We start from the raw sequence: 26,534 nt of genomic DNA, 5'->3' as shown, positions 1-26,534 counted from the left end.
GCCCCCGGCCCGAGGGGCCCGTCTCGGTCGCCGTGTGTCTGGGGGCCCCCGGCCCGAGGGGCCCGTCTCGGTCGCCGTGTGTCTGGGGGCCCCCGGCCCGAGGGGCCCGTCTCGGTCGCCGTGTGTCTGGGGCGCCCGGCCCGAGGGGCCCGTCTCGGTCGCCGTGTGTCTGGGGGCGCCCGGCCCGAGGGGCCCGTCTCGGTCGCCGTGGGTCTGGGGGCGCCCGGCCCGAGGGGCCCGTCTCGGTCGCCGTGGGTCTGGGGGCGCCCGGCCCGAGGGGCCCGTCTCGGTCGCCGTGTGTCTGGGGGCCCCCGGCCCGAGGGGCCCGTCTCGGTCGCCGTGTGTCTGGGGGCGCCCGGCCCGAGGGGCCCGTCTCGGTCGCCGTGTGTCTGGGGGCGCCCGGCCCGAGGGGCCCGTCTCGGTCGCCGTGTGTCTGGGGGCGCCCGGCCCGAGGGGCCCGTCTCGGTCGCCGTGGGTCTGGGGGCGCCCGGCCCGAGGGGCCCGTCTCGGTCGCCGTGGGTCTGGGGGCGCCCGGCCCGAGGGGCCCGTCTCGGTCGCTGTGTGTCTGGGGGCGCCCGGCCCGAGGGGCCCGTCTCGGTCGCTGTGTCTGGGGGCACCCGGCCCGAGGGGCCCGTCTCGGTCGCTGTGTGTCTGGGGGCGCCCGGCCCGAGGGGCCCGTCTCGGTCGCTGTGTCTGGGGGCACCCGGCCCGAGGGGCCCGTCTCGGTCGCTGTGTCTGGGGGCGCCCGGCCCCAGGGGCCCATCTCGGTCGCCGTGTGTCTGGGGGCGCCCGGCCCGAGGGGCCCGTCTCGGTCGCCGTGTGTCTGGGGGCCCCCGGCCCGAGGGGCCCGTCTCGGTCGCTGTGTCTGGGGGCCCCCGGCCCGAGGGGCCCGTCTCAGTCGCTGTGTGTCTGGGGGCGCCCGGCCCGAGGGGCCCGTCTCGGTCGCTGTGTCTGGGGGCGCCCGGCCCGAGGGGCCCGTCTCGGTCGCCGTGTGTCTGGGGGCGCCCGGCCCGAGGGGCCCGTCTCGGTCGCTGTGTCTGGGGGCGCCCGGCCCGAGGGGCCCGTCTCGGTCTCTGTGTCTGGGGGCGCCTGGCCCGAGGGGCCCGTCTCGGTCGCTGTGTCTGGGGGCGCCTGGCCCGAGGGGCCCGTCTCGGTCGCTGTGTCTGGGGGCGCCCGGCCCCAGGGGCCCGTCTCGGTCGCTGTGTCTGGGGGCGCCCGGCCCCAGGGGCCCGTCTCGGTCGCTGTGTCTGGGGGCGCCAGGCCCGAGGGGCCCGTCTCGGTCGCTGTGTCTGGGGGCGCCCGGCCCGAGGGGCCCGTCTCGGTCGCTGTGTCTGGGGGCGCCCGGCCCGAGGGGCCCGTCTCGGTCGCTGTGTCTGGGGGCGCCCGGCCCGAGGGGCCTGTCTCGGTCGCTGTGTCTGGGGGCGCCCGGCCCGAGGGGCCCGTCTTGGTCGCTGTGTCTGGGGGCGCCCGGCCCCAGGGGCCCGTCTTGGTCGCTGTGTCTGGGGGCGCCTGGCCCGAGGGGCCCGTCTCGGTCGCTGTGTCTGGGGGCGCCCGGCCCCAGGGGCCCGTCTCGGTCGCTGTGTCTGGGGGCGCCCGGCCCCAGGGGCCCGTCTCGGTCGCTGTGTCTGGGGGTGCCTGGCCCGAGGGGCCCGTCTCGGTCGCTGTGTCTGGGGGCGCCCGGCCCCAGGGGCCCGTCTCGGTCGCCGTGTGTCTGGGGGCGCCCGGCCCGAGGGGCCCGTCTCGGTCGCTGTGTGTCTGGGGGCGCCCGGCCCGAGGGGCCCGTCTCGGTCGCTGTGTCTGGGGGCGCCCGGCCCGAGGGGCCCGTCTCGGTCGCTGTGTGTCTGGGGGCGCCCGGCCCCAGGGGCCCGTCTCGGTCGCTGTGTCTGGGGGCGCCCGGCCCGAGGGGCCCGTCTCGGTCGCTGTGTCTGGGGGCGCCAGGCCCGAGGGGCCCGTCTCGGTCGCTGTGTCTGGGGGCGCCCGGCCCGAGGGGCCCGTCTCGGTCGCTGTGTCTGGGGGCGCCCGGCCCGAGGGGCCCGTCTCGGTCGCTGTGTCTGGGGGCGCCCGGCCCGAGGGGCCCGTCTCGGTCGCTGTGTCTGGGGGCACCCGGCCCGAGGGGCCCGTCTCGGTCGCTGTGTCTGGGGGCGCCTGGCCCGAGGGGCCCATCTCGGTCGCCGTGTGTCTGGGGGCGCCCGGCCCGAGGGGCCCGTCTCGGTCGCCGTGTGTCTGGGGGCGCCTGGCCCCAGGGGCCCATCTCGGTCGCCGTGTGTCTGGGGGCGCCCGGCCCGAGGGGCCCATCTCGGTCGCCGTGTGTCTGGGGGCGCCAGGCCCGAGGGGCCCGTCTGGGTCTCCGTATGGGGCCTGGGAGAGGTGGGTTACCTACACATTCATCCCTGCCACGTGCTTCCATTAGAAACGTTCCAGGCATGTGAACTGAACGAACCCCCTTTCCTGTGGGCCGAGTTCTGGTCTTGCCGTGTTCCAGAGGCCTGGTTTCTGTCCTGGGTGTGGGAGGAGAGTGGCGTCTAGTGGTTAGGGCAGTGGGGCTGGTGCTCAGACTCCTGAGCCCTTGAAGCATGAGGAGGGAGCGGCTCTGGCTGCCCCCCCTTTGGTGGGAAACTGAGGCGGGGTGTGTGTGTGTGTGGCCAGCAGGGGGCAGCAGAGGGGGTGTAGGAAAGGGCCCATTGCCTCTGAGCTGCAGCCCTGGGGGCAAGTGTCACACCCGGGCCACCGTCTGGAGTGGGGAGGGGCAGGGCCTCGGGCACTTGGCCCACCTGTCCTGCGCCGTGACTCCCGGTCACCCGGGGGTGGGGGGGGGGGCACAGGCAGGGCTGGGGGGCAGGGGCTGCAGGGTGGGTGCGAGGGGAACCAGCGGGGCTGGGGGCAGGGTGGGAGTGAGGGGAACCAGCGGGGCTGGGGGCAGGGTGGGAGTGAGGGGAACCAGCGGGGCTGGGGGGCAGGGTGGGTGCGAGGGGAACCAGCGGGGCTGGGGGCAGGGTGGGAGTGAGGGGAACCAGCGGGGCTGGGGGCAGGGTGGGAGTGAGGGGAACCAGCGGGGCTGGGGGCAGGGTGGGTGCGAGGGGAACCAGCGGGGCTGAGGGCAGGGTGGGAGTGAGGGGAACCAGCGGGGCTGGGGGGAGGGTGGGAGTGAGGGGAACCAGCGGGGCTGGGGGCAGGGTGGGTGCGAGGGGAACCAGCGGGGCTGGGGGCAGGGTGGGAGTGAGGGGAACCAGCGGGGCTGGGGGGAGGGTGGGTGCGAGGGGAACCAGCGGGGCTGAGGGCAGGGTGGGAGCGAGGGGAACCAGCGGGGCTGGGGGCAGGGTGGGTGCGAGGGGAACCAGCGGGGCTGGGGGCAGGGTGGGAGCGAGGGGAACCAGCGGGGCTGAGGGCAGGGTGGGAGTGAGGGGCACCCGCGTTGCTGGGGGGCAGGGTGGGAGTGAGGGGAACCAGCGGGGCTGGGGGCAGGGTGGGTGCGAGGGGAACCAGCGGGGCTGGGGGCAGGGTGGGTGCGAGGGGAACCAGCGGGGCTGAGGGCAGGGTGGGAGTGAGGGGAACCAGCGGGGCTGGGGGCAGGGTGGGCGTGAGGGGAACCAGCGGGGCTGGGGGCAGGGTGGGAGTGAGGGGAACCAGCGGGGCTGGGGGCAGGGTGGGTGCGAGGGGAACCAGCGGGGCTGAGGGCAGGGTGGGAGTGAGGGGAACCAGCGGGGCTGGGGGCAGGGTGGGTGCGAGGGGAACCAGCGGGGCTGAGGGCAGGGTGGGAATGAGGGGAACCAGCGGGGCTGAGGGCAGGGTGGGAGCGAGGGGAACCAGCGGGGCTGGGGGCAGGGTGGGTGCGAGGGGAACCAGCGGGGCTGGGGGGCAGGGTGGGAGTGAGGGGAACCAGCGGGGCTGAGGGCAGGGTGGGAGCGAGGGGAACCAGCGGGGCTGAGGGCAGGGTGGGTGCGAGGGGAACCAGCGGGGCTGGGGGCAGGGTGGGAGTGAGGGGAACCAGCGGGGCTGGGGGCAGGGTGGGAGTGAGGGGAACCAGCGGGGCTGGGGGCAGGGTGGGAGTGAGGGGAACCAGCGGGGCTGGGGGCAGGGTGGGTGCGAGGGGAACCAGCGGGGCTGAGGGCAGGGTGGGAGTGAGGGGAACCAGCGGGGCTGGGGGGAGGGTGGGAGTGAGGGGAACCAGCGGGGCTGGGGGCAGGGTGGGTGCGAGGGGAACCAGCGGGGCTGGGGGCAGGGTGGGAGTGAGGGGAACCAGCGGGGCTGGGGGGAGGGTGGGTGCGAGGGGAACCAGCGGGGCTGGGGGCAGGGTGGGTGCGAGGGGAACCAGCGGGGCTGGGGGCAGGGTGGGAGCGAGGGGAACCAGCGGGGCTGAGGGCAGGGTGGGAGTGAGGGGCACCCGCGTTGCTGGGGGGCAGGGTGGGAGTGAGGGGAACCAGCGGGGCTGGGGGGAGGGTGGGAGTGAGGGGAACCAGCGGGGCTGGGGGCAGGGTGGGTGCGAGGGGAACCAGCGGGGCTGGGGGCAGGGTGGGTGCGAGGGGAACCAGCGGGGCTGGGGGCAGGGTGGGTGCGAGGGGAACCAGCGGGGCTGGGGGGAGGGTGGGAGCGAGGGGAACCAGCGGGGCTGGGGGCAGGGTGGGTGCGAGGGGAACCAGCGGGGCTGAGGGCAGGGTGGGAGCGAGGGGAACCAGCGGGGCTGGGGGCAGGGTGGGAGCGAGGGGAACCAGCGGGGCTGGGGGCAGGGTGGGAGTGAGGGGCACCCGCGTTGCTGGGGGGCAGGGTGGGAGTGAGGGGAACCAGCGGGGCTGGGGGCAGGGTGGGTGCGAGGGGAACCAGCGGGGCTGAGGGCAGGGTGGGAGTGAGGGGAACCAGCGGGGCTGAGGGCAGGGTGGGAGCGAGGGGAACCAGCGGGGCTGGGGGCAGGGTGGGTGCGAGGGGAACCAGCGGGGCTGGGGGGCAGGGTGGGAGTGAGGGGAACCAGCGGGGCTGAGGGCAGGGTGGGAGTGAGGGGAACCAGCGGGGCTGAGGGCAGGGTGGGAGCGAGGGGAACCAGCGGGGCTGGGGGCAGGGTGGGAGTGAGGGGAACCAGCGGGGCTGAGGGCAGGGTGGGAGTGAGGGGAACCAGCGGGGCTGGGGGCAGGGTGGGAGTGAGGGGAACCAGCGGGGCTGGGGGCAGGGTGGGAGTGAGGGGCACCCGCGTTGCTGGGGGGCAGGGTGGGAGTGAGGGGAACCAGCGGGGCTGGGGGGCAGGGTGGGAGTGAGGGGAACCAGCGGGGCTGGGGGCAGGGTGGGAGTGAGGGGAACCAGCGGGGCTGGGGGCAGGGTGGGAGTGAGGGGAACCAGCGGGGCTGGGGGGCAGGGTGGGAGCGAGGGGAACCAGCGGGGCTGGGGGCAGGGTGGGAGCGAGGGGAACCAGCGGGGCTGGGGGCAGGGTGGGAGTGAGGGGAACCAGCGGGGCTGAGGGCAGGGTGGGAGCGAGGGGAACCAGCGGGGCTGGGGGCAGGGTGGGAGCGAGGGGAACCAGCGGGGCTGGGGGCAGGGTGGGAGCGAGGGGAACCAGCGGGGCTGGGGGCAGGGTGGGAGCGAGGGGAACCAGCGGGGCTGGGGGCAGGGTGGGAGCGAGGGGAACCAGCGGGGCTGGGGGCAGGGTGGGAGTGAGGGGAACCAGCGTTGCTGGGGGGCAGGTCTCTGGGCAGGTGGCCTGCTCTGGTCTTTGGCTTTGCTCCGGTGCCCAGCACGGTGGCGTCTGGGCGCTTCGTGAAGCCGCTGCCTCTGCTCCGAGTCGGGCGGGGAGCCCCGGGCCGTGGGACAGGCGGGGCGGGGAGCCCCGGGCCGTGGGACAGGCGGGGCGGGGAGCCTGCCGGGGGGGTCCCGAGCGAGCGGGGCCGTTTCCTGCCCGCGATGCGGGCCGGGGAGGGGGGGGCTCCGGGCCGGGCCGGGAGCTGGCTCCGCCCCGCCCGCGCCCAGGGCTCTGCCGGGGGCTCCCCGGGCCGCGGCTGCCCCGCCCCGGCTGCGTCACGGCGGGCAGGGACGGGACGCGCGGAGCCGGGCTGCGCTCCAGCCGGGCGCTTTATAAGGGCGGGCGCGGGGCGCGGAGCGCGGCTCTCTCGGCTCAGCCCGGGGCGCGGAAGCAGCTGGCGCCCCGCGGGGGGATGAGGCCGGGCCGACATGACCCTGCCGCTGCTCAAGATCGGCGCCGTGCTCAGCACCATGGCCATGGTCACCAACTGGATGTCGCAGACGCTGCCCTCCCTGGTGGGGCTGAACGGCACCGCGGGGCCCCGAGCCGGTACCTCCGAGAAAATCGTGAGTCCGGCCGGGCCCGCGAACCGGGGACTGGCCGCGTCCGTCCGTCTGTCTGGGGGGGGGGGGTCTGTGTGTCCGGCCGGGCCCGCGAACCGGCGACTGGCCGCGTCCGTCCGTCTGTCTGGGGGGGGGGGGTCTGTGTGTCCGGCCGGCCCCAGTCAGGCACTGCCCGTATCCAGCTGTCTGTCTGCGGGGGGGGGGGGGGGTCTGTGTGTCCAGCCGGCCCCAGTCAGGCACTGCCCGTATCCAGCTGTCTGTCTGTGGGGGGTGGGGGGGTCTGTGTGTCCGGCCGGCCCCAGTCAGGCACTGCCCGTATCCAGCTGTCTGTCTGTGGGGGGGGGGGGGGGTCTGTGTGTCCGGCCGGCCCCAGTCAGGCACTGCCCGTATCCAGCTGTCTGTCTGTGGGGGGGGGGGGGGTCTGTGTGTCCAGCCGGCCCCAGTCAGGCACTGCCCGTATCCAGCTGTCTGTCTGTGGGGGGGGGGGGGGTCTGTGTGTCCAGCCGGCCCCAGTCAGGCACTGCCCGTATCCAGCTGTCTGTCTGTGGGGGGGGGTCTGTGTGTCCCCACGCACCCTGCCAGGCGGCTGTCAGGAACTGCCGTGTCTCTTTGTGACTGTTTCTGTGTGTCTGTCCAGGCTGGCACGAGGGAGTCAGTGTCTGGGTCCAGCCGCTCGCGCAGGGACTCCAATGGGCGATTCCCCCCCCACCTCTCTCCCCGCCCCCTGCCGGGGAAGGGGGTCCCAGCTGCTCTGCTCCATCTGCCTGCCCCTGGCACAGAGCCCTCGAGCAGGGGGCTGGGACTGAGCCGGGCGGGGGCCTGAGAGCAGCCGAGCGCTTTGCTGCGGGTCCCCGGGGGTGTCGGCGGCAGCGTTCTCGCCCGTCGGTCCCTGCGAGCGCTGAGACCTCTGGGCCCGTTCGGCTCCGGTTCCCTTCAGACCCTCCTGTGCCTGTGGCAAGGTGGAGAGAGTGTCCCTGCAGCCCCCACCCCCGGGCAGCCGGCGCGGCCCCGCGGGAGACCAGGCGAGGGGCTGCTGCAGGGGAGCCAGCGGGACGGTGCCTGTGTCCCTGCAGCCCCTCCGGGAGCCGGCTGCTGCAGGAGCCGAGTGCGCAATAGCCCCCCCCAGTGACTCTGCTGCGCTGCCCCCCAGGCTGGGCAGCAGGCTCGGGGCAGGGCCCATGGGGCCCCGTAATTGCCTGCCCCCCCTCCGAGCATGGCAGCTGGGCCCTGTGGCTCCTGTCCCAGCCAATTCCGCCCCAGTCCTGCCTGCCTGCTGGCCACCGGCCCCTCGGGGCAGCCCTGGGCTCAGCCACCGGCCCTGCCCTCTGCCCGTGCGTCTTGGGGCCTCCTTGCGGTGAGCTGGGGCTGCCTTGGCTCGCCCACCCTCCCGCACCGGGTGTCAGGACCCGCCCCCCCCCCCCCGCACACTCAGCTACTGCGTCTGGAACGTGTCAGCTGGGGAACGTGTCTCCCAGACCCCACCCCCTGCAGCCTGCAGGGCCCCCCAGCGTGGAGCTGAGCTGGGGGGCTGCAGGGGGAGCTGGGCGAGCTGCGGGGGGTGGGATCTGTGCCCCCGGGCGCCCTGCGTTACATTTCCAGGGGCCGGGCGCCGCTGCTGGGGGAAAGGCAGTGGCCCTGCCTCTGCGTGGGTCTGAGCAACATGGGAAGTGGCTGGTGTGAAGCCAGGTGGGTCCAGACCCTCCTGAGTCCCCCACCCCCATGCTAGTGAGTGTGGGGGAGGGGGCAGCGCCCTTAAGGGGCTGGCCTGGGGGGCTGGGAGCAGAGTACAGCCGGGAGAGCAAAGTGCTCTGGGCTGGCCGGGGGGGGGGGGGGGAGGGATTGGAAGAGCTTCCTCCAGGGACCCCTCTCGCTAGGGCCCCCCCTGCCAGACCCCAGCCCTCCCTTGCGGTTTTGTGTCTCTGGTGCAAGCTGCCTGCTCCATCTAGTGGGGGGGGGGGGGCCTGTGCCGGTGCGAGTGGCTGGTCTGGTACGGGGGGGGGGGGCTGTGCCGGTGCGAGTGGCTGGTCTGGTGGGGGGGGCTGTGCCAGTGCGAGCAGCTGGTCTGGTACGGGGGGGGGCTGTGCCGGTGCGAGCGGCTGGTCTGGTACGGGGGGGGCTGTGCCGGTGCGAGCGGCTGGTCTGGTACGGGGGGGGGGCTGTGCCGGTGTGAGTGGCTGGTCTGGTACGGGGGGGGGGGGCTGTGCTGGTGCGAGCAGCTGGTCTGGTGGGGGGGGCTGTGCCGGTGCGAGCAGCTGGTCTGGTGTGGGGGGGGCTGTGCTGGTGCGAGCGGCTGGTGCAATGGGGGGCGGGGGGACTGTGCCAGTGCGAGCAGCTGGTGCAATGGGGGGGCGGGGGGACTGTGCCGGTGCGAGCGGCTGGTCTGGTCGGGGGGGGGCTGTGCCGGTGCGATTGGGCCCCCCGTTGGGTGGGGGGGCTGACCCCAAGTGGGAGGCATCGCCCTGCAGGTGGCAGATGGGGAGCTGGGGGCGTCGGCTCAGCAGGGCAGGTGAAGGTCGTTCTGTCTGGCACAGGCTGGGGCCGGTCGCCGGCCTGCAGGACTCCTGGGTTGTGCGTCCAGTGCGGGTCCGTGCCCCGGTCGCCGGAGCCGAGCCCAAACCGGGCCCACAGGCAGCTGCCAGCCCCGCTCGCGGCTCAGACCCGACTGGGCACCGCGCTGGGCTGTGCCACGCTAGCAGGCAGCAGAGCGGGGGGCCAACAGGCCCTGCTTGCTGTCTGTTCGTCCCGCTGCCTCTGTCCGTCCCCAAAGCCCTCACTGCTGGCTGTGCCCCTCACCGAGCGCTGTCCCCCTTGGGGAACGAGGCCTAGTCCCCGCTCCCCCAGTGGCAGGTTGCCTGGGGGGGGGGCAAGCACCAGGAGCAAGGGGACCAGGGGGAGATTCCCCCTCCCTAGACCCCAGAGCAGCCACTCACAGAGACATTCCCCCCACCGCAGATTCTGCCCGGAGCGGGAGCTGGTCCCGTGCTGCCCTGCATGAGCAGCGGCGCCAGCTGGGTGGCTGTCGGCATTTCAGCACCTGGTGCTCTGGACAGCTCCCCTCCCTGCCATGTGTCTGGGGGTGCCCGGCCCGAGGGGCCCGTCTCGGTCGCCGTGTGTCTGGGGGCCCCCGGCCCGAGGGGCCCATCTCGGTCGCCGTGTGTCTGGGGGTGCCCGGTCCGAGGGGCCCGTCTCGGTCGCCGTGTGTCTGGGGGCCCCCGGCCCGAGGGGCCCGTCTCGGTCGCCGTGTGTCTGGGGGCGCCCGGCCCGAGGGGCCCGTCTCGGTCGCCGTGTGTCTGGGGGCGCCCGGCCCGAGGGGCCCGTCTCGGTCGCCGTGTGTCTGGGGGCGCCCGGCCCGAGGGGCCTGTCTCGGTCGCCGTGTGTCTGGGGGCGCCCGGCCCGAGGGGCCCGTCTCGGTCGCCGTGGGTCTGGGGGCGCCCGGCCCGAGGGGCCTATCCTGGCATGACAGGCTGTGACGGCACGAGGAGCCCCCAACCCTGCACCCCCAGCTGCATCCAGATGTGACTCTCCGCCGGCCAGTAGAGCGGAAGGTTTTATTGCTGCTCAGAGGCCCAGCGCAGCGCCGGAGCAATGTTAGCACCGGAGCCGGGGCAGAGCCACAGATCTCTTGGGGGGGGGGCTTCACCCCCTTCCTTGGTCCAAAACATCCTCACTCCTCGTGGCCCAGCCGAGACCGACCCTGCCCCCAGGCCCTGCCCCCAGCCTGGGGCCGTCCCCGCCTCCCTTCCTCCATCTCTTTCTCTGGGAACAGGCTTGTTACCTGCTCAGGCTGAGACTTAGGGGTCTCTGGCCAATCCGCATGTGGGGAGAGTCGCTGGGAGCCGCACAGCCAGGTGGGAGCACCGGGTTACAGGTAGACAGCCCCCCACTGCGTCACATGGGCCCCTAGCTCCGAATGTTTAGGCCGGGGCCCTGAGCCACAGGAAGAGCAGTCGGGGGCTGCTCACCCCTCGCTGCGTGGCCCCGACCAGCGAAGAAAGGCTCCACACACTCCCAGGCTCGTCGACTTCGTGTGCTCCAGCCCACGGGGGACTGGCAGGGGGGCCCGACAGCGAGGCCAGATCCAGGGGCAGTAGTCAGGCAAGCCAGGCAGCGGGGTCCCTGGCCAGCGGCTCCTCCGAGCTCTGTGCTGCTGCCCTGCCTGTCCCAGGGGGCAGAGACCCCCAGAGATGGGCTGTGGGGCTGGGATTTCCAGAGGAGCCTGTGGAGGAGATTTAGGAGCCCAGTTCCTGCTGCCCTGGTAGCTTAGGCACCTTCATCCCGAGCCCTCCATGCACAGAGGTCGAGTGACTCGCCCACGGCCAGAGACAGTGTCGGTGGCAGAGCTCAGAGAAGCCAGGAACCCCGCTAGGGCCACCCCAGGTGCAGAGCCTGGCAGGGGAGGTTCTCCGCATCCTGAGCCTTGTCTGCAAAGGCCTCTGTGATTCCCGCTTCCCGGAGCTGCTGCAGCTCCTGCCTTTGGAGCGCTGCTGTCTGGGCACACGGGGCAAGGCGGCCGTAGGCCCCTCACCTCTCAGGTGTCCTGCCTCTGCGCCAGGCTGCTTCCCTGCCGAGACCTCGCAGCACAGCTGGCTCCTGCTCCTGGCAGCAGATTTTCCTCCCCCCCGAAGAGCTGATGCGGGGGTCCCTGGGCAGCGCCTGCCTTTCCCTAGGAGCAGCTGCCTGCTCCTGCTGTGCAAAGCCTGCAGGCTCCCCCTTCCGCCCGGCAATACCTCGATTGCGAGGCCGGGCAGCTGGGGCAGAGCGGGGCCCTGGGGGGGGGTAGCGGCCCCCCTCTGTGCGCAGATCCTGGGCACAGCCCGTCTTGGGCGCTTCAGCGCAGGAGCTGGCGGTTTGTGGAGATCCCAGTGACGCTGGTTGGGGGGTGTGATGTAGTGGGGGTTACAGTCACTGCTGTAGTGTGTGGGGGTGGGGGTCCCCCTTTGCAGCTCTCTCTGCATGAGGGGGGAGGGGCCAGGCAGGACTCTCTGGGGAAGTGTGTCAGTGTCTCGCCCCCTGGGGGCTCAGGGCCCGGTGGCTGGGGGAAGCATGGAGGGAGCAGACTAAGCCCAGGGCAGGGGGGCTCAGGGGCCTGTGAACCCCTCCCCCCAAGGGGTCTAAGGCTCTGCCCTGGCTCCTGCGCCGCGCTGTGTCTCGGAGAACCAGTAACCCTTCCGTTCTGCTGGCCAGCGGAGAGTCACGTCTGGCTGCGGACGGGGGCTGCAGAGACCCCGCCCCCAAAAGCTCACAGTCTGAAGACACAGCCTGGGGGAAACTGAGGCAAAGAGCAGGGCAGAAAGCCCAGGAGGCCTGAGGGCCGTGTCTCATTCCTGGCTTCATGTTGGGTCAGACCTGGCTCAGCAGTGGAACCCCGGCGGGTGTGTTCCCACGGCGTGCTGGCTCCCCGGGGCGCAGGCCTCTTTCGGGAGAGCTCCGGCCACCGCTGAGGTGCAGCCAGCTCTGGGGCGGACCCTGGCAGCTGCTTAGCAGCGTTTGGCACCGTCTGAGAGTCCAGAGCAGGAAGCAGGGGGAGTCAAGGGGGCCGAGACACGGGTGGGACGGGTTCAGGTACCGGCCTGGCACGTGGGAGACGCTGGGCAAAGTCTCTACGGCCAGACGTGACCATGTGATCAGAGCCTGCCCTGGCTTGAAACCTCGGTTTGATTCCCGGCTCTGCCGCTGCCTCCCTCAGGGACTGTGGGTGGGGGTGGGGTCCCCCCCCGTCCCTCCCGTCCCGCTGGCGGCGCTGGGTCCCCCCCCGTCCCTCCCGTCCCGCTGGCGGCACTGGGTCCCCCCCCCCCCGTCCCTCCCGTCCCGCTGGCGGCGCTGGGTCCCCCCCCCCCGTCCCTCCCGTCCCGCTGGCGGCGCTGGGTCCCCCCCCCCGTCCCTCCCTTCCCGCTGGCGGCGCTGGGTCCCCCCCCCCGTCCCTCCCGTCCCGCTGGCGGCGCTGGGTCCCCCCCCCGTCCCTCCCTTCCCGCTGGCGGCGCTGGGTCCCCCCCCGTCCCTCCCGTCCCGCTGGCGGCGCTGGGTCCCCCCTCCGTCCCTCCCGTCCCGCTGGAGGCGCTGGGTCCCCCCCCGTCCCTCCCCTCCCGCTGGCGGCGCTGGGTCCCCCCCCCGTCCCTCCGGTCCCGCTGGCGGCGCTGGGTCCCCCCCCCGTCCCTCCGGTCCCGCTGGCGGCGCTGGGTCCCCCCCGTCCCTCCCGTCCCGCTGGCGGCGCTGGGTCCCCCCCCGTCCCTCCCGTCCCGCTGGCGGCGCTGGGTCCCCCCCCCCCGTCCCTCCCTTCCCGCTGGCGGCGCTGGGTCCCCCCCCCCGTCCCTCCCGTCCCGCTGGCGGCGCTGGGTCCCCCCCCCCCGTCCCTCCCGTCCCGCTGGCGGCGCTGGGTCCCCCCCCCGTCCCTCCCTTCCCGCTGGCGGCGCTGGGTCCCCCCCCCGTCCCTCCCGTCCCGCTGGCGGCGCTGGGTCCCCCCCCCGTCCCTTCCGTCCCGCTGGAGGCGCTGGGTCCCCCCCCCGTCCCTCCCCTCCCGCTGGCGGCACTGGGTCCCCCCCCGTCCCTCCCGTCCCGCTGGCGGCGCTGGGTCCCCCCCGTCCCTCCCGTCCCGCTGGCGGCGCTGGGTCCCCCTCCCGTCCCGCTGGAGGCGCTGGGTCCCCCCCCCCCGTCCCTCCCGTCCCGCTGGCGGCGCTGGGTCCCCCCCCCGTCCCTCCCGTCCCGCTGGCGGCGCTGGGTCCCCCCCCCCCCGTCCCTCCCGTCCCGCTGGCGGCGCTGGGTCCCCCCTCCGTCCCTCCCGTCCCGCTGGCGGCGCTGGGTCCCCCCTCCGTCCCTCCCGTCCCGCTGGCGGCGCTGGGTCCCCCCCCCGTCCCTCCCGTCCCGCTGGTGGCGCTGGGTCCCCCCCGTCCCTCCCGTCCCGCTGGCGGCGCTGGGTCCCCCCCGTCCCTCCCGTCCCGCTGGCGGCGCTGGGTCCCCCCCGTCCCTCCCGTCCCGCTGGCGGTGCTGGGTCCCCCCCCCGTCCCTCTGGTCCCGCTGGCGGCGCTGGGTCCCCTCCCCGTCCCTCCCGTCCCGCTGGCGGCGCTGGGTCCCCCCCCGTCCCTCCCGTCCCGCTGGCGGCGCTGGGTCCCCCCCCGTCCCTCCCATCCCGCTGGAGGCGCTGGGTCCCCCCCCCCGTCCCTCCCTTCCCGCTGGCGGCGCTGGGTCCCCCCCCCCCCCGTCCCTCCCGTCCCGCTGGCGGCGCTGGGTCCCCCCCCCCCCGTCCCTCCCGTCCCGCTGGCGGCGCTGGGTCCCCCCCCCGTCCCTCCCTTCCCGCTGGCGGCGCTGGGTCCCCCCCCCGTCCCTCCCGTCCCGCTGGCGGCGCTGGGTCCCCCCCCCGTCCCTCCCGTCCCGCTGGAGGCGCTGGGTCCCCCCCCCCGTCCCTCCCCTCCCGCTGGCGGCGCTGGGTCCCCCCCCCGTCCCTCCGGTCCCACTGGCGGCGCTGGGTCCCCCCCCGTCCCTCCCGTCCCGCTGGCGGCGCTGGGTCCCCCCCCCGTCCCTCCCATCCCGCTGGCGGCGCTGGGTCCCCCCCCGTCCCTCCCGTCTCGCTGGCGGCGCTGGGTCCCCCCCGTCCCTCCCGTCCCGCTGGCGGCGCTGGGTCCCCCCCCGTCCCTCCCATCCCGCTGGCGGCGCTGGGTCCCCCCCCGTCCCTCCCGTCCCACTGGCGGCGCTGGGTCCCCCCCGTCCCTCCCGTCCCGCTGGCGGCGCTGGGTCCCCCCCCGTCCCTCCCATCCCGCTGGCGGCGCTGGGTCCCCCCCCGTCCCTCCCGTCCCGCTGGCGGCGCTGGGTCCCCCCCCTCCGTCCCTCCCGTCCCGCTGGCGGCGCTGGGTCCCCCCCCCGTCCCTCCCGTCCCGCTGGCGGCGCTGGGTCCCCCCCCCGTCCCTCCCGTCCCGCTGGCGGCGCTGGGTCCCCCCCCCCGTCCCTCCCGTCCCGCTGGCGGCGCTGGGTCCCCCCCCGTCCCTCCCGTCCCGCTGGCGGTGCTGGGTCCCCCCCCGTCCCTCTGGTCCCGCTGGCGGTGCTGGGTCCCCCCCCCCGTCCCTCTGGTCCCGCTGGCGGCGCTGGGTCCCCCCCCGTCCCTCCCGTCCCGCTGGCGGCGCTGGGTCCCCCCCCGTCCCTCCCGTCCCGCTGGCGGCGCTGGGTCCCCCCCCGTCCCTCCCGTCCCGCTGGCGGCGCTGGGTCCCCCCCCCCGTCCCTCCCGTCCCGCTGGCGGCGCTGGGTCCCCCCCCCCCGCTGGCGGCGCTGGGTCCCCCCCCCCCGTCCCTCCCGTCCCGCTGGCGGCGCTGGGTCCCCCTCCCGTCCCTCCCGTCCCGCTGGCGGCGCTGGGTCCCCCCCCCCGTCCCTCCCGTCCCGCTGGCGGCGCTGGGTCCCCCCCCGTCCCTCCCGTCCCGCTGGAGGCGCTGGGTCCCCCCCCCCCGTCCCTCCCGTCCCGCTGGCGGCGCTGGGTCCCCCCCCCCGTCCCTCCCGTCCCGCTGGCGGCGCTGGGTCCCCCCTCCGTCCCTCCCGTCCCGCTGGCGGCGCTGGGTCCCCCCTCCGTCCCTCCCGTCCCGCTGGCGGCGCTGGGTCCCCCCTCCGTCCCTCCCGTCCCGCTGGCGGCGCTGGGTCCCCCCCCGTCCCTCCCGTCCCGCTGGCGGCGCTGGGTCCCCCCCCCCATCCCTCCCGTCCCGCTGGCGGCGCTGGGTCCCCCCCCGTCCCTCCCGTCCCGCTGGCGGTGCTGGGTCCCCCCCTGTCCCTCCCGTCCCGCTGGCGGCGCTGGGTCCCCCCCCCGTCCCTCCCGTCCCGCTGGCGGCGCTGGGTCCCCCCCCCGTCCCTCCCGTCCCGCTGGCGGCGCTGGGTTCCCCCCCCCGTCCCTCCCGTCCCGCTGGCGGCGCTGGGTCCCCCCCCCGTCCCTCCCGTCCCGCTGGCTGCGCTGGGTCCCCCCCCCGTCCCTCCCGTCCCGCTGGCGGCGCTGGGTCCCCCCCCCCGTCCCTCCCGTCCCGCTGGCGGCGCTGGGTCCCCCCCCCCCGTCCCTCCCGTCCCGCTGGCGGCGCTGGGTCCCCCTCCCGTCCCTCCCGTCCCGCTGGCGGCGCTGGGTCCCCCCCCCGTCCCTCCCGTCCCGCTGGAGGCGCTGGGTCCCCCCCCCGTCCCTCCCGTCCCGCTGGCGGCGCTGGGTCCCCCCCCCCGTCCCTCCCGTCCCGTTGGTGGCGCTGGGTCCCCCCTCCGTCCCTCCCGTCCCGCTGGCGGCGCTGGGTCCCCCCCCCCGTCCCTCCCGTCCCGCTGGCGGCGCTGGGTCCCCCCCCGTCCCTCCCGTCCCGCTGGCGGCGCTGGGTCCCCCCCCGTCCCTCCCGTCCCGCTGGCGGCGCTGGGTCCCCCCCGTCCCTCCCGTCCCGCTGGCGGCGCTGGGTCCCCCCCCCGTCCCTCCCGTCCCGCTGGCGGCGCTGGGTCCCCCCCCGTCCCTCCCGTCCCGCTGGCGGCGCTGGGTCCCCCCCCGTCCCTCCCGTCCCGCTGGCGGCGCTGGGTCCCCTCCCCGTCCCTCCCGTCCCGCTGGCGGCGCTGGGTCCCCCCCCGTCCCTCCCGTCCCGCTGGCGGCGCTGGGTCCCTCCCCCCGTCCCTCCCGTCCCGCTGGCGGCGCTGGGTCCCTCCCCCCGTCCCTCCCGTCCCGCTGGCGGCGCTGGGTCCCCTCCCCGTCCCTCCCGTCCCGCTGGCGGCGCTGGGTCCCCCCCCCCCGTCCCTCCCGTCCCGCTGGCGGCGCTGGGTCCCCCCCCCCCGTCCCTCCCGTCCCGCTGGCGGCGCTGGGTCCCCCCCCCGTCCCTCCCGTCCCGCTGGCGGCGCTGGGTCCCCCCTCCATCCCTCCCGTCCCGCTGGCGGCGCTGGGTCCCCCCCCTCCGTCCCTCCCGTCCCGCTGGCGGCGCTGGGTCCCCCCTCCGTCCCTCCCGTCCCGCTGGCGGCGCTGGGTCCCCCCTCCGTCCCTCCCGTCCCGCTGGCGGCGCTGGGTCCCCCCCCGTCCCTCCCGTCCCGCTGGCGGCGCTGGGTCCCCCCCCGTCCCTCCCGTCCCGCTGGCGGCGCTGGGTCCCCCCTCCGTCCCTCCCGTCCCGCTGGCGGCGCTGGGTCCCCCCCCCGTCCCTCCCGTCCCGCTGGCGGCGCTGGGTCCCCCCCCCGTCCCTCCCGTCCCGCTGGCGGCGCTGGGTCCCCCCCCCGTCCCTTCCGTCCCGCTGGCGGCGCTGGTCCGTGCAGGACTCTGACGGTGGCTCCCGCGCTGGTCGGAAGGTTGCCAGCGACGTTGTTCAGCTGTGGGCCTGCAGCCCTCCCTTTGCAGCATCCCCAGGGCCCAGCTGGCTCTCCAGGAGCCCAAGCGCCTGCTGCCCCCCCGTAAACCCGCCCTGCGTCCCCCACAGCCGCCACGTGCTCAGTCACGTCCGCCTGTGGCTCTGGGCTGGCGCGTGCCACGCGGAACCGCCCCTCTCTTCCCGGCGGGTGCTTGTGAGCGTCGCTCCCAGTGCCGCGGGCAGCCCTCGTGAAAAGCTGGCTCGTGCCGAGGTGATGCTGTGGAAGTGGCCGCAACAGGCCGTCTCACCCCCGTGCCCAAGAGTGCACCATCCTGAGCTCGGACAGATTCTCAGCTGCCTTGTGCTGCCTCTCGCACTAGTGCAAGGCACACGCACCCTCTGCACTAGTGCAAGGGCAGCAGAGGGAGGGGTCTGGCCCCACGTATTTACATGGTGCCCTCACCCGAACTAGGCTGACGAAGTGAGTTCCCGTGGCTGCCTGGGTGGAGCAGCGGTTTCCCATGAGGCGGGGAGGGGGGCAGGGCACCGGGCTGGGCAGCAGGAGACCCGTCTGCTGCCAGCTGCCCTGGGCATTCTCTATGGCCTGGGGGCCTGGCCCGATGAGTGCTGGGCCTTTGGTGAGGCCACATCTGGAGTATTGTGGCCAGTTCTGGGCCCCCGCTACCCAAAGGATGTGGATGCATTGGGGGGTCCAGCGGAGGGCGACCAAAATGCTGAGGGGGCTGGAGCACACGACCTACGCGAGAGGCTGGGGGACGTGGGCTTGGTCAGTCTGCAGACCAGAAGAGTGAGGGAGGGTTTGAGTAAAACAAAAAGAAGTCGTGTCGCGCTTTAAAGACTAACAAGACGGTTTATTAGGTGACAGACCCACTTGCTCAGGTCGGATTCTGGAAGGGAACAGGCACAGCCATTGCGAGCAGAGGGATACAAGGAGGAAGTCATGAATCCGATCCGGAGCATAGAAGGTGGGGGCGGGAGGGGGAGGAAATTGCTTATTGTAAGCGTCAATGAAGTGGCTTATCTGGAGTTACTACAAATGTCAAAGGGCGGGGAGGCTCTTTGTAACGGGTAAGGGAATTAGCATCTCAGTTAAGGCCCATTGGCAACATGTCGAATTTTAGCATAAAAAGGAGTTCGGAAGCGTCTCTAATCCGGCGTTAAGGTCTCTTTGTAGGACGACGCACATTGTCAGGTTTTAGGCTAACAGGCTTTTCTGGGTGGGGATGTCTGATTTGTGAGCATTCACTCTCTGGCTTGTCCAATACACACGGCAGAGGGGCATTGCTGGCCCCCGATGGCACCGATCACCTTGCTGGCCATACGGGAACACGAGCCCTTGATCGTGTAACCGACTCGGTTAGGTCCAGCGAGGGTGTCTCCAGGGTAAATATGTGGACACCGCTGGCAACGGGGTTCGTTGCAAGGGAAAGTTCCAGGGTTAGTTCTAATGTGGGATTTGAGAGCAGCAGGGCCGGGGGGTGGACTCGGTGGCTCCCGAGGGCTCTGCCCGCCCTGGGGTTCAATGGGACATGGGATCGTGGGGCGCTGTTCCTGGCTGGGGGCCAGGAGAACACGCCCCACATGTGGGCGGGGGCGTCTGTGCAAGGGGGATGTTCCCTCCCACGCGCCCGGCTCTGGGCTCAGGCCTTGCCCGGCTGCCGAGGCCGCTTTCCCCGGCCCAGAGGGACTTGGCGGCAGTCCCCTCACATCAGGCTCTGTGTGTGGGGCAGGGCGGGGTGGAGCTGGCTCCGCTGCTGGTTCCGGGTGCCTGCAGACCAAGGTGTGACGGGTTCATTGCTGTGTTCACTCTGGTTTGTATCACTTGGTGGCTTTGTTGTGCTGGTTGCGATTCTACTGCCCTGTGTGGTTCTGCAGTGGCTCCGTGTGTGTGCCTGCCTCAGTTTCCCCGGGCGCTGCAGCGCTGTGGTCAGTCGCTCACGTCCTGAGGACTGGGTGGCAGCAAATAACACCCTGGGCCTGGAAGCAGGACAGCGCGGGAGGCAGGGCTGCGTGGGGGGCTGAGACCCTTTGCGGGGTGTGTGAGTTAGTTTTTGTGCTGGCTGGGGGAGAAGGGAGCCTAGCTGGCCTGAGGGGAGGGGGCGTCCCCCTTGTAATGACGGCTCCTGGTTCCTGTAACAAGAAATTTGAGCTACGCTGTGTCAACAAATAACCCTTCTGCTCTACTGGCCAGCTGAGAGTCACGTCTGGCTGCGGATGGGGGTGCAGAGCCCAAGGCAGTGGTGGCAGCGGTGGGATGGAGCATCCGTCGGTAACTCGCTGAGGTGCAGTAGAAACAAGGAGGGTTTGCGAGAGCTAGGTGCACTGGAGGCAGTGAGAAGCGGTTCCAGGAAGCAGAGGTGTCTACGATCTGACCCGAGTGTGATCCTCAAAAGGGGGTGTGTCCCCCCCAGGAGGGGGTTCCCCTGCGGACTGTGGGAGGGGGTCCTGGGAAGCGGAGGGGCCTAAGATCTGGACCCAGGGAGCTGTGACACCTAAGGAGGCTGCCCCTTGAGGGGTTCCCCTGGGAATCACGGGTGCTGCAGCACAGGCCTGCGTCTGTGTGACGGCGCGTTGGGATTTCTACGTCTCCTGCACCCCCATAGTGGCAGGGACAGGCTCCACCAGCCGGTAGCACAGAGGGGGTTTATTGCCTCTCCAGGATACAGCCCAGCACAGATGGAATCTGGTTCCAGGAACTGGGGCTAGGAGGTTTTCTCTCCCGTGCTGGGGGAGGCGTTTTTGCAGGGAAGCTGCCAGCGCACCCTGGTGACGTGACTCGGGCAGGGGCCCCTTGTGCTCTGCTGCTGCTCCAGAGAGTCGGCGAGCAGGGGCCCTGCCTGCTGCCTGCGTGTGCGGAGGAGCAGTCGCTGCTCCTGCCGTTCCCGGCTCTGCAGGCCGGCCGTGCCGCGGGGGTTAATCGCCCCGGAGCGGCTCGGAGCCGGGAGGGGCAGGGCCTGTGTGCAGCTCCTTGCCCACCCGTCCCGCAAGGAGCCGAGCCGCGCGGCCGCTGGGTGAGCGGGGGAGAGCCGCTGGCGTCCCGGGAAGGTGGAGCCCTGCTGCTGCAGAGCTCAGTCTGTCCGTGCTGCCCACTCCCTTTGCAGCACCCCCAGAGCACACGGGGGGATGTCCAGGGGCTCAGCACCAGCCCTCCGTGTCCAGGGCCTCAGCACCAGCCCCCCGGGCCTGCACCCCCACCTCAGCCAGGCATGATTCTCCGGCGGCAGGTAGAGCGGAAGGGTTGTTCGTTGACAGGGCCACAGTGTAGCTCAGGAACCAGGAGCCGCCAGGACAATCCATCTTGGGGAGGGGCCCCCCCAAGCAGCGAGGCTCCATCTTGGGGAGGGGCCCCCCCAAGCAGCGAGGCTCCATCTTGGGGAGGGGCCCCCCCAAGCAGCGAGGCTCCATCTTGGGGAGGGGGGCCCCCCAAGCAGCGAGGCTCCATCTTGGGGAGGGGGGCCCCCCAAGCAGCGAGGCTCCATCTTGAGGAGGGGGGCCCCCCAAGCAGCGAGGCTCCATCTTGGGGAGGGGGGCCCCCCAAGCAGCGAGGCTCCATCTTGGGGAGGGGGGCCCCCCCAGCAGCGAGGTTCCATCTTGGGGAGGGGGGCCCCCCCAGCAGCGAGGCTCCATCTTGGGGAGGGGTCCCCCCCAAGCAGCGAGGCTCCATCTTGGGGAGGGGGGCCCCCCAAGCAGTGAGGCTCCATCTTGGGGAGGGGGGCCCCCCCAGCAGCGAGGTTCCATCTTGGGGAGGGGGGCCCCCCCAGCAGCGAGGCTCCATCTTGGGGAGGGGTCCCCCCCAAGCAGCGAGGCTCCATCTTGGGGAGGGGGGCCCCCCAAGCAGCGAGGCTCCATCTTGGGGAGGGCCCCCCCCCAAGCAGCGAGGCTCCATCTTGGGGAGGGCCCCCCCCCAAGCAGCGAGGCTCCATCTTGGGGAGGGGCCCCCCCCAAGCAGCGAGGCTCCATCTTGGGGAGGGGCCCCCCACAAGCAGCGAGGCTCCATCTTGGGGAGGGGCCCCCCCCAAGCAGCGAGGCTCCATCTTGGGGAGGGGCCCCCACAAGCAGCGAGGCTCCATCTTGGGGAGGGGCCCCCCCAAGCAGCGAGGCTCCATCTTGGGGAGGGGCCCCCCCCAAGCAGCGAGGCTCCATCTTGGGGAGGGGCCCCCACAAGCAGCGAGGCTCCATCTTGGGGAGGGGCCCCCCCAAGCAGCGAGGCTCCATCTTGGGGAGGGGCCCCCCCAAGCAGCGAGGCTCCATCTTGGGGAGGGGCCCCCCAAGCAGCGAGGCTCCATCTTGGGGAGGGGCCCCCCAAGCAGCGAGGCTCCATCTTGGGGAGGGGCCCCCCCCAAGCAGCGAGGCTCCATCTTGGGGAGGGGCCCCCCAAGCAGCGAGGCTCCATCTTGGGGAGGGGCCCCCCCCAAGCAGCGAGGCTCCATCTTGGGGAGGGGCCCCCCCAAGCAGCGAGGCTCCATCTTGGGGAGGGCCCCCCCCCAAGCAGCGAGGCTCCCTTCTCCCCCAGCCAGCTGAGAAACTAACACGGCCGCTGCTCCCAGCCCCCCGGCAGCCCCTCCTCCTACTTTGTCCTGCTTCCAGGCCCAGGGTGCATCTCCTGTCACCTGCCCCTCAGGACGTGAGCGACTGACCATCCTGCCCCAGTGAGTCCTGCCCGGCCTCCCCCTCCTCATGCAGACAGCGCTGCAGTGCCTGGGGAAACTGAGGCAGGCACACGGCGCCACTGCAGAACAGCTCAGGGCAGTAGAATCTCTCACAGCACAACAAAGCCACCCGGGTGCATGCAGGGACCACAAGAGAGCTCAGCCCCCGCCACGTCCCACTCCAGCCCGGCCTCTGGGACTAAGCCAGGGTCACACGGGGACCTGGCCCAGGGCTGTGATGGAGATGGCACCGTGGCCCCTCTGGCTGGGCAGGGCCAGCTCCAGGGCAGTGGGATCTAGTGGCTAGAGCAGGGTGAGGCCTGGACTCGGTGCTGCCTGCTGGGTTCTGCTCTCAGCCCTCGGTGGCCGGTTGGCTGGGTGGGTAACCCGCATCGGCCAGGCCGGGTCCCCCCAGCGTCCCTAGGGCAGGTGCAAAGCACACACCCGGGGCTCAGGAGCAGTGGGGCCACCTGCCGCGCTCCGTGAGCATCGCCCGGCACCGGGGAGTGAGGGCGACGGCCCCTGTTTGCCGTCGGGGCTCCAGCCTCCCACGAGGCCCGGTGGCGCGTCTGTCAGAGAGGTGGCGGCGCGTCCCTCGGGGGCCCGGCGGCGCGTCCCTCAGAGAGGTGGCGGCACGTCCCTCGGGGGCCCGGCAGCGCGTCCGTCAGAGAGGTGGCGGCACGTCCCTCGGGGGCCGGGCGGCGCGTCCCTCAGAGAGGTGGCGGCACGTCCCTCGGGGGCCCGGCGGCGCGTCCCTCAGAGAGGTGGCGGCACGTCCCTCGGGGGCCCGGCGGCGCGTCTGTCAGAGAGGTGGCGGCACGTCCCTCGGGGGCCCGGCGGCGCGTCTGTCAGAGAGGTGGCGGCGCGTCCCTCGGGGGCCCGGCGGCGCGTCTGTCAGAGAGGTGGCGGCACGTCCCTCGGGGGCCCGGCGGCGCGTCCCTCAGAGAGGTGGCGGCGCGTCCCTCGGGGGCCCGGCGGCGCGTCTGTCAGAGAGGTGGCGGCGCGTCCCTCGGGGGCCCGGCGGCGCGTCCCTCAGAGAGGTGGCGGCGCGTCCCTCGGGGGCCCGGCAGCGCGTCCGTCAGAGAGGTGGCGGCACGTCCCTCGGGGGCCGGGCGGCGCGTCCCTCAGAGAGGTGGCGGCACGTCCCTCGGGGGCCCGGCGGCGCGTCCCTCAGAGAGGTGGCGGCACGTCCCTCGGGGGCCTGGCGGCGCGTCCGTCAGAGAGGTGGCGGCACGTCCCTCGGGGGCCCGGCGGCGCGTCTGTCAGAGAGGTGGCGGCACGTCCCTCGGGGGCCCGGCGGCGCGTCCATCAGAGAGGTGGCAGCACGTCCCTCGGGGGCCCGGCGGCGCGTCCCTCAGAGAGGTGGCGGCGCGTCCCTCAGAGAGGTGGCGGCGCGTCCCTCGAGGGCCCGGCTGTGGCGCGTCCATCAGAGAGGTGGCGGCACGTCCCTCGGGGGCCCGGTGGCGCGTCCCTCAGAGAGGTGGCGGCACGTCCCTCGGGGGCCCGGCGGCGCGTCCCTCAGAGAGGTGGCGGCACGGCCCTCAGGGGCCCGGCGGCGCGTCTGTCAGAGAGGCGGCGGCGCGTCCCTCGGGGGCCCGGCGGCGCGTCCCTCGGGGGCCCGGCGGCGGCGCGTCCCTCGGGGGCCCGGCGGCGGCGCGTCCCTCGGGGGCCCGGCGGCGCGTCCCTCAGAGAGGCGGCGGCGCGTCCCTCGGGGGCCCGGCGGCGCGTCCCTCAGAGAGGCGGCGGCGCGTCCCTCGGGGGCCCGGCGGCGCGTCCCTCAGAGAGGCGGCGGCGCGTCCCTCGGGGGCCCGGCGGCGCGTCCCTCAGAGAGGCGGCGGCGCGTCCCTCGGGGGCCCGGCGGCGCGTCCCTCAGAGAGGCGGCGGCGCGTCCCTCGGGGGCCCGGCGGCGCGTCCCTCGGGGGCCCGGCGGCGCGTCCTTCAGAGAGGCGGCGGCGCGTCCCTCGGGGGCCCGGCGGCGCGTCCCTCAGAGAGGCGGCGGCGCGTCCCTCGGGGGCCCGGCGGCGCGTCCCTCAGAGAGGCGGCGGCACGTCCCTCGGGGGCCTTGCGGCGCGTCCCTCAGAGAGGCGGCGGCACGTCCCTCGGGGGCCTTGCGGCGCGTCCCTCAGAGAGGCGGCGTCACGTCCCTCGGGGGCCTTGCGGCGCGTCCCTCAGAGAGGCGGCGGCACGTCCCTCGGGGGCCCGGTGGCGCGTCCATCAGAGAGGTGGCGGCACGTCCCTCGGGGGCCCGGCGGCGCGTCCCTCGGGGGCCCGGCGGCGCGTCCATCAGAGAGGTTGCGGCACGTCCCTCGGGGGCCCGGCGGCGGCGCGTCCCTCGGGGGCCCGGCGGCGGCGCGTCTCTCGGGGGCCCGGCGGCGGCGCGTCTCTCGGGGGCCCGGCGGCGGCGCGTCTCTCGGGGGCCCGGCGGCGGCGCGTCCCTCGGGGGCCCGGCGGCGCGTGTCAGTGCGAGGACCGGACAGGCAGCACGCCGCTGGCTTTCCTGACAAGTGCGTCTGATGGTCGCAGGTCAGATTAACCCACCTGTCACGGGAGCAGGTGAACGTCGTGGGGCCGGAAACGCGCCGTCGCCCAGCGATGCGCCGGCGCCCGGCGAGACAGCGCAGGGACGAGGCCGCGAGCGACCGGGGGCGTTATCCCTGCAAGGGCGGGAAGGAGGAGTAACGCAGCCGGGCCGGTTTGGTTTGCAGCCGCTTGTCTCGGGGCCGGTCCTGTCCAGCTCCGTGTCGCGGTCGGGCGCCCGATTTGGGAGGAGATTCCAGGGGCTACGCAGGCGCCAGAGCTCTAGCGCTTTGGTCGATGATTAGCCTTGGTAGCCGGCCGGGCCCTGTGTCTATTTCTGCTATGCAGAAAGGAAACGAAGGGAAGATGAGCCCCTCGGCTCCGCTGGCCTGCGAGGCGCCGTGGCAAGTCGCTTAAGGACATCGTTAGCTTTAACGTTTTCCGGGGCTTTTCTTTGCCACTCGCTCTGCATAGGAGGGGAGACCCGGTCGGGCTCTGCCTGGGCTCTGGGAGGGGAGTGGGGCCTAGTGGGCTACGTGGGGGGGATACATCTGGGCTCCACCTAAGAACACGAGGAGGGTGTCACGGCTCACAGGTGGTGCCCACACGTGGCCCCTCGGCTCCTGGGCCCCTCCCCCCCAGTGAGACAGCCCCTTCCCGGGGAGTCCGCTCCAGTGCAGTGACCCTCTCTCAGGGGGCCCCCCTCCGCCTCCGGGACGGCGCCTCTCAGGGCCTCCCCCCCAGCCCCACGTCAGCCCCCCCGCAGCCAGCTGAGTCCTGCCTGCCCTGCCCCCCAAAACAGCCCCCGTCTCCCGGCAGAGCCTCCAACACCCCCCCAACAGCCCCTCCCCCCCAGTGTCTTCTCCCCAGGTAAGAGGGTTGCCCGGCCCCTCCTCTCGCCCCCTCCCCGTCCAATGTTCCCCCCTCGCTGGGGTCAGCTGGGCCGGTTGCCGGGGTCCCCCCTGCAGCCCCTTGTCTGTGTCTGGCCAGAACCGGCCGTGTCCTCTGAGCGGGGGGGGGGGGGGAGCACCAGGGCCCAGACACCCCGGCTCCAACTCTGGGCTGTTCCCTGAAACCACAACCCCCCCCTTGTCACATTGAACCAGTAACTGCTGGGCACCGACCCCCCTGTGTGCAACCCCCCTCTGAGCCCCCCAAACTCCGCCCTTCCCCACAGAGGGCCAAACCCAAGGCCCATCTCGCCCTGTGTCCTGGCTGCCCACAGTGGCCGGGCCAGGCACATGGAGGGAGGCAAACCCTGAGTCGCCTTTCCCAGCTTCTGGCAGAGGCGAGGGACGCGCAGAACGTGGGGCTGGGTCCCCACCCCCTTGGCCCCATGGAGGGGCCTGTTCTCCACGCGCTGACCTGGCTCTGTCCTGAGCCCTGGGGGAGTTTTGGCCTCGCGCCGTCCAGTGGCCGGGAGTTCCACAGGCTGCCGGTGAGGGGATACTTTTCTGCTGCCTTTGTGTTTCCTGGAGCGACTCCTAGTCCCCGCGTTGAGAAGGGGTAACTGGCGCCTCCTGACCCAAGGTTCCCACTCTGGCCTGGCCCCCCGTGGGCAGCTGAACTGTCCCGGTCGCTCCACCTGCAGGACCCGTTCCCGCCCCTCGTCGTTTCTGCCCCCGTTCCGGAGCCTTTTCCTCTCCCGGTCGCTGCGTTGGGGGATGGGCCAAGCAGGGTTCAGTCTGTGGCTGCCCGTGGATTTCGGGGCGGCTGTAGGCTCGTCTGGCCCCTTAGCTAACGCGTCCCAGTATTCTCTCAGCTCGTTGGCGTGCCGCTGCACGCGGGGCAGGTGCTTCCAGAGACCTCCCCACGGCTCCCTGGTGGGTTGCGCTGCTCTGCACCCCACCCTTTTGTGCGCGTGCTCTGCCGTGCGCATCAGCCTGCCCCTCTCAGGGCGACTCCAGCTGCCCTGGGGTTGAGAGAGCCCCTTGGAGCTCTGGCGTCTGCCTTGAGCTGCTGTGTCCGCTGCGAGGGCTGCCCCCTCGCTGGCGGGTGGGTGGGGGGAGTGGGGCCGTGGCAGGTCACACCCCTGGGGGACACGGCTCATTCGCCCTCTGCTTTCCCACCCTTTCTTCCTGCCTGTGGGCGGCAGTGCCTGGCTGTGCCGGGGGCCATCTTGTGCACCTCGATGGACCGTAATGACCCTCCTTGCCCTGCCTGCTGGCTGGGCTGCAGTGAAGCGCTCTGTGCCTAGCCCTCGGGTCTGACTTCGGGGGTAGAGCCCCCCAAGCCCTCAGCCGGTGTCCCGGAACGGCTCTTCCGTTGCCAGCCATGGCGTTGGCCCAGCAGTGTGGGTGCTGGCCGGGCCCTGGCCAAGAGGCCTGCTTGGAACTGAAGTGGGCACGTCCACGGGGGGTCGGTGTCTGTGCGGGGTGGGCCCTGGTCCCACAGCTGCCCCTGCTCTGGGTGAAGGGAGCCAATGCCCAGCCCAGCAGAACTGCCCAATACGGTGCCTGACTCCGTGTGACGGACCGGGCCTGTTCTGGGCACAGCTGAGGGCATCCGCTCAGGTTGAATTGCTCAAATTCGGGGCTCCTTACAGCCCCCAGACTGGTGACCTTCCCAAACAGGCCACAAACCAGTCCCACAGAGCGCTTCAGCTGCCTGCCTGAAGCCTCCCGAGCAAAACCCCTCTGATACTCCAGCAATATCTGTGCCCCAGATGGCCCCGGGCCTCATACGCAGGTGAGCGGTCTTAGAACCCAATCTCACCTACCCCGAACAAGTTCTGTCCGGTTCAAAGAAACCAGCCACAGATCCCTGGACCCTACCCACAAATCACGCTGAGCCAATCCTTTAGCAT

At 73.6% G+C, this 26,534-nt stretch overlaps 1 protein-coding gene across 3 annotated transcripts in view; it reads left to right on the top strand.

Annotated features, from left to right (window-relative positions):
• The window catches only part of OLFM2 (olfactomedin 2), a 68,048-nt gene that overhangs the window by 8,611 nt on the left and 32,903 nt on the right, over positions 1 to 26,534 (top strand). The window contains exon 1 of one of the 3 annotated variants that reach the window (XM_075902505.2): positions 5,913 to 6,288. The exons of the other annotated variants lie outside the window; for them this stretch is intronic. Coding sequence (XP_075758620.2) covers positions 6,151 to 6,288 — 138 coding nt within the window. The 5' untranslated portion in view covers positions 5,913 to 6,150. Of the gene's footprint in view, positions 1 to 5,912; positions 6,289 to 26,534 lie in introns of those variants that run through there. 3 annotated transcript variants of the gene reach the window in all.

The sequence above is a fragment of the Pelodiscus sinensis genome, chromosome 31 (assembly GCF_052426305.1).
Source record: "Pelodiscus sinensis isolate ZL-2025 chromosome 31, ASM5242630v1, whole genome shotgun sequence".
Classification (NCBI taxonomy): domain Eukaryota; kingdom Metazoa; phylum Chordata; order Testudines; family Trionychidae; genus Pelodiscus; species Pelodiscus sinensis.
This window is presented reverse-complemented; position numbering and strand designations above follow the sequence as displayed.